The sequence below is a fragment of the Stegastes partitus genome, unplaced genomic scaffold (assembly GCF_000690725.1).
Source record: "Stegastes partitus isolate 25-593 unplaced genomic scaffold, Stegastes_partitus-1.0.2 Scaffold573, whole genome shotgun sequence".
Classification (NCBI taxonomy): domain Eukaryota; kingdom Metazoa; phylum Chordata; class Actinopteri; family Pomacentridae; genus Stegastes; species Stegastes partitus.
This window is the reverse complement of record NW_007578304.1, coordinates 464,935-466,601: the sequence shown is the minus strand read 5'-3', so window position 1 is coordinate 466,601 and position 1,667 is coordinate 464,935. Positions and strand designations below refer to the sequence as shown.

The window sequence follows — 1,667 nt, the reverse complement described above, 5'->3', positions numbered from 1 at the left end:
GCTGCCAGGACCAGCTCCACCAGAGGAGGAGGAGCTGGTCCTGGCAGCTCCTGGAGTGAGACAGTCATGTTCCTCCTGAGTGTTCCTCCTGAGTCTGCTGTCCTGCATTAGGATGACTAATGCTGACCTGATACACTGACCTGGGGGTTTTAGTCGCTCCCTGCTCCTCCGTGGTGGCCTGTGGCGGCCATGAGTGCTGCTTCTGCACACGCCCAGCAGCGCCCGGGGCTGTTGCCGTGGAAACGGAGGAGGACGCTGGGGCGGCCTTCCCTCGTCCTCGTCCTCTCTCGTCCCACTCTGAGACAGAAAGAACACTTGTGGTACTGTGCCCGTGGTCAGCGTGAACAGAGGTGACAGTGATGATGCTACCTCCGTGCCCGTTGCTCAGCTTCCTGTCGCGGCTGCTGACGGTGCTCCAGCTGCCTTCGTCTCTGGGGGGTCGGAGGCTCCACAGAGGCACCGACTGCCTGCACACACAGCAGCCTGCTGTTACCGTGCTGTCTGGGGCTAACCCACCTGCATCACAGCTCAGGACAGCGGAGCTCCGAGGACGACACCTTAAAACACCTGAGCTCTAGTCGGAGGTCATGAACCTCCTCAGAGTCTCTGTCATGGCCCCACAATGCTCTCTGCTGCCACCATGAGCTGTAGTCTGAGTGACGCCTCCTCTGGTCTCTACAGGATGACACAGTGTGAGGCTCCACCTGGTGGAACAACCAGGTACTACAGCTGGTCTATGGCACATTTACTGACATCATGTAAAGTTCTGCGTGCTGAAAAACACATTCTGCTTTGTGTTCTTCCTGTCCTTCGATGGGACCGAGCTGCCTTGTTTTTGTTAAAGTTTGAAGCCCTTTGACAGGGTTCGTCACTCTGGACGACTTTTTAATTAACCTCGGACACATTCTGAGTAATTCTGGAGATGTTTTTGTCATTTTGGACCATTTTTGCTGTTTTGACAAATTGTACGTCATATTCAGCATTATTTCCTGACAGCGGACAGTGTTTGGGTTATTTTGGTGTCCTCGTGGAGCTCCACAACACGGTTCCACCTACAGAACATGAACGAACAGACTGGAGGCAGAAGCCCAGTTCTGGTCCTTATACAGTGCAGACACACTGGACTGGTTTCATAATGAAGTACTAGGAGTGTCTGTTATCAGCAGAGTGGATATGATCTGGTCCGGTCCGGTCCATCCTAAGAGGAGCAGTTGAACTGTGCAGGGAGTGGAACTCACCTCCGGCCCAGTTCTTCGATGTACACAGTCACTGGTCCGTTACGGGGAGGCACCTCCCTGATGGTGGCGCTGTAGCTCCGCCCGCCGCCGTCCAGACGAACCTACAGGTGACAAGCACACGGTCAGACTGCAGGTGAGGAAGCTGAAGGTGAAGCAGCGGGCCACTCACCCGGCAGCGGTCTCCGACGGTGAAGTGCATCCCAGCAGCGATGCAGTAGTCCATCTTCTGCTGGGCTGAGAGAGAAACAGTTTAAACAAGCGCTGCTCAGGTGGTGTCAATCCATTCTGCACCACTGTGGACAGTCCACTCTCTGAGCCACCACGTTTTCTCGACCAGCCTGGAGGAAGGACTGTGGTGAGCAGCAACAGGCTCAAAGTCAAGTCCAGTTGACTGAGATGAGCCATAACCCTAATCGTAACCGTAACCCT

At 54.9% G+C, this 1,667-nt stretch overlaps 1 protein-coding gene across 1 annotated transcript in view; it reads right to left on the bottom strand.

Moving 5' to 3' along the window:
- otud4 (OTU deubiquitinase 4) overlaps positions 1–1,667 on the bottom strand; it is a 38,480-nt gene that overhangs the window by 7,950 nt on the left and 28,863 nt on the right. Inside the window, exons 10-13 of the mRNA XM_008288780.1 lie at positions 1,408–1,472; positions 1,239–1,339; positions 370–467; positions 128–297 (exon numbers count right to left, since the gene is read on the bottom strand). Of these exons, the coding sequence (XP_008287002.1) occupies positions 128–297; positions 370–467; positions 1,239–1,339; positions 1,408–1,472 (434 nt within the window). The remainder of the gene's footprint in view (positions 1–127; positions 298–369; positions 468–1,238; positions 1,340–1,407; positions 1,473–1,667) is intronic.